We start from the raw sequence: 3594 nt of genomic DNA on the forward strand, positions 1-3594 counted from the left end.
TCAGGTTTGCTCTTTAGTTTCTCCCAGTTTAGGTTTCCGTTTGTAATTACTCGTGCTTCATTGCCTGTTTTTGCCACTACCACCCTGTAAATAAAACGTCATTCGTATCATCAGTTTGCTGCATTTTGGGTCCTCCTTTTCCTCCACACCACACGGCTCCCTCCCCCAGCCGTGACAGTACGAGCCGACCAAACATGGACCCAGCGGCATCCGCACCTCCCGAGGAGCTTCGGGAGGAACTAATTGACTCTGTTTCCAGGTTGGTTAACCTATGGCTCGAGCATGAGGGGGAAGAGTGTCTCCGCGCTGTAGAAGCCAGGCTACAGCAGCTCATCTCTGCTCACTCCTGGCTGCTGGACTCTCTTCACCCGCTCGCACAGGACTTCATACTCAACGAACTGCACCTTCACCCACCAGCCGCTACCGCTTCCCAACTCAGCCCGGCGGCGAAGATTTTGCCCGGCCCGCCGGAGGTTTTGCCCGGCCCGCCGGAGGTTTTGCCCGGCCCGCCGGAGGTTTTGCCCGGCCCGCCGGAGGTTTTGCCCGGGAGGAAGCGACGATCGCGCCGTCGGCACATCACCCCACAGCCGAAGACTAGGACTTTGGAACTGCCAGCTGTGGTGAGTGAAAAGGACCCTTTTTCTGTTTTGGACTGTGTGTCTGTTTATTCCGGGGCTGTGTTTTTTGAGTCGGCTGCCCTGCCGGTAGCTCAGTTAGCTGCCCAGCAGCCACTAGCTCAGTTAGCCACTCAACCGTCACCCCCATTACAGTCACAGCCAGACCTATTAGACACTTGGTTACAATCCATAGCTCAGTCAATAGCTCAGTTGACAAGAGACTCATCCGCCTTATTATCACCTATTCAGCCATCGTTGTCACCAACTCCTCCTGCACAACAAGTTAAGTCCATCCAACCCGGAAAGAACTATTTTTCACCTGTTCATGTCAAGCAGAGAGACACACCACATAATATTGTAATCAGTCCTCAAAAGCTGGCCAGCCCAGAGACTGTGACACACTCCAGGGCCTCCCCAGAGGCTGGGTCCCAGCCCCCGGCCGACTCTGGACCCCTGGAGATTAAGAAGCCAGCTGAGGACTGTATCCGGCTGTCGCTGCCCGAGCTGGGTCAATGCTCTGTGCAGCTGCAGTCTGCCTTGTGTTTGCCAGAGGCCCGTGTGCCTGCTGGTTCTGACCCGTACCTGCCAGAGGCCCGTGTGCCTGCTGGTTCTGACCCGTGCCTGCCAGAGGCCCGTGCGCCTACTGGTTCTGAACTGTGCCTGCCAGAGGCCCGTGTGCCTGCTGGTTCTGACCCGTACCTGCCAGAGGCCCGTGTTCCTGCTGGTTCTGACCCGTGCCTGCCAGAGGCCCGTGCGCCTACTGGTTCTGAACTGTGCCTGCCAGAGGCCCGTGCGCCTGCTGGTTCTGAACTGTGCCTGCCAGAGGCCCGTGCGCCTGCTGGTTCTGAACTGTGCCTGCCAGAGGCCCGTGCGCCTACTGGTTCTGACCTGTGTGTTCCAGGGGCCCCGGTGCCCACTGGTCCAGAGACTGTTTTCGCTGGGGGGCCCGAGGAGCCCGTCCAGCCTCCTGCTTCGCCTGCTGGGGGGCCCGAGGAGCCCGTCCAGCCTCAAGACTCGTCAGCTGGGGGGCCCGAGGAGCCCGTCCAGCCTCAAGACTCGTCAGCTGGAGGTTCAGGAGAACCTAGCCAGCCTCCTGCCTCGTCAGCTGGAGGGCCCGAGGAGCCCGTCCAGCTACCAACTGCAGCCTCATCATCCTCGCCAGCTGCAGCTTCATCCACGCCACGGGCAGCAGCAGCTTCTTCCACGCCTGCAGCGCTACAGTCTCCGGCTTCCACGCCGTCGCCTGCTGCAGCCTCATCATCCTCGCCAGCTGCAGCCTCCGAGCCTTCATCCTCGCCCGGTGCAGCATCGTCATCTGCCTCGCCTGGCCCGGCTGCAGCATCGTCATCTGCCTCGCCTGGCCCGGCTGCAGCCTCGTCATCTGCCTCGCCTGGTCCGGCCTCTGCTTCAGCCTCGTCATCTGCCTCGCCTGGTCCGGCCTCTGCTTCAGCCTCGTCATCTGCCTCACCTGGTCCGGCCTCTGCTTCAGCCTCGTCATCTGCCTCGCCTGGTCCGGCCTCTGCTTCAGCCTCGTCATCTGCCTCGTCTGGTCCGGCCTCTGCTTCAGCCTCGTCATCTGCCTCGTCTGGTCCGGCCTCTGCTTCAGCCTCGTCATCTGCCTCGCCTGGTCCGGCCTCCGCTTCAGCTTCAGCCGCGCCTGGTCCGGCCTCCGCTTCAGCTTCAGCCGCGCCTGGACCAGCCGCTGCTTCGGTCTCGTCTGGTGCTGCGACGGCCACGCCACCTTCGGGTCCCGAACTGCCGCCTCGACATCGGCGGTCATCTACCAGGCCGCTGGTGGAGCGTCATCGTCAATATGGACGACCTCCTAGATGCCGCCGCTGCCTTCCGCGCGGTCGGCCTCCAGACTTGTGTCATCGTCGCCATTGCTGTCCGCACGGTCGGCCGCCTGAACGGTTTCCTCGTCGCCGCCGTTGCTGTCCGCACGGTCGGCCGCCTGAACGGTTTCCCCGTCGCCGCCGCTGCCGTGTGCACGGTCGGCCCCCTGAACTGCCCCCACTCCGCCACCGCTGCCTTCTGCTCGGTCGGCTTATGGATCTACGTCGCCGACGTGGCCGGCCTCAGAAGATGAACTGTCCTGGACTTCTGAGTTGTCAGCCTCCGGGCCGGCCTCCTGAACTGTGTTTTGTTCTCGTGCTCCAGCATGTGTGTTTTTGTTTTGGACAATTCTCTCGGTTCGCTGGAGCTTGTGTTGGTCCCTCCGTCCTGGGCCCCCGCCGCCCGCCCTGGGTTGGTCGTCTGTTTTTGTTTTGGGCTGTCTGGAGCCAGCCCTTGGAGGGGGGGTACTGTCATGGTCCTGGGTCGTTGACCCAGCGTTTTGTGTTTTGTGATTATTTCCCTCTGTTCTAGTTATTCTGTGTCCTCCCCCCTTGTGTCCGGTTCGGGTTCTAGATTTCCTGTTTTGTTCTGAAAGTCTGTGTCTGTTGTCATTGTGTTCAGCTTGTGTCCTCCAGTCATCATGTGTATTCAGATCAGCTGTTCTTCCCTCCTGTGTGCGATTACCCGATTACCTTGTGTGTGTGTGTATATATAGTGGGTGTCGGTCTGTGTTCGTTGTCGGCTCGTCTGTGTTTCTTGGTATCCTGGTCCTTGGTCTGCGTCTCTCTGCTCCGCTCTCCGTTTTGTAAGATTTCAGGTTTGCTCTTTAGTTTCTCCCAGTTTAGGTTTCCGTTTGTAATTACTCGTGCTTCATTGCCTGTTTTTGCCACTACCACCCTGTAAATAAAACGTCATTCGTATCATCAGTTTGCTGCATTTTGGGTCCTCCTTTTCCTCCACACCACACGGCTCCCTCCCCCAGCCGTGACAGTTATAGAAGTTTCGCCTGCTTGGAAGAGCATTAACAGAAAAGCTGTAAAGAAAAATAACCAGTATCTACATGTTCTGCACACCAGCAGTTAGGGTTAGCTCGGGTCATTGCAGATAATGACTGAAACCTCACTTAGAAGCTTGTGCTCTG

General features: G+C 59.0%; 1 protein-coding gene across 1 annotated transcript; it reads left to right on the forward strand.

Moving 5' to 3' along the window:
* The first annotated feature begins 1129 nt into the window (after positions 1–1129).
* LOC146571733 (uncharacterized) lies at positions 1130–3150 on the forward strand. Its single transcript, XM_085279645.1, has 2 exons — positions 1130–1136; positions 2224–3150. The coding sequence occupies exons 1-2, from the start codon at positions 1130–1132 to the stop codon at positions 2982–2984; spliced, it is 768 nt and encodes a 255-aa protein (XP_085135771.1). The 3' UTR covers positions 2985–3150.
* Positions 3151–3594: the final 444 nt, after the last annotated feature.

Source organism: Mchenga conophoros, linkage group LG7 (assembly GCF_057382185.1).
Source record: "Mchenga conophoros isolate Kocher_MC1m ecotype Shallow Benthic linkage group LG7, M_conophoros_male_GT1.1, whole genome shotgun sequence".
In the NCBI taxonomy this organism is placed as follows: Eukaryota; Metazoa; Chordata; class Actinopteri; order Cichliformes; family Cichlidae; genus Mchenga; species Mchenga conophoros.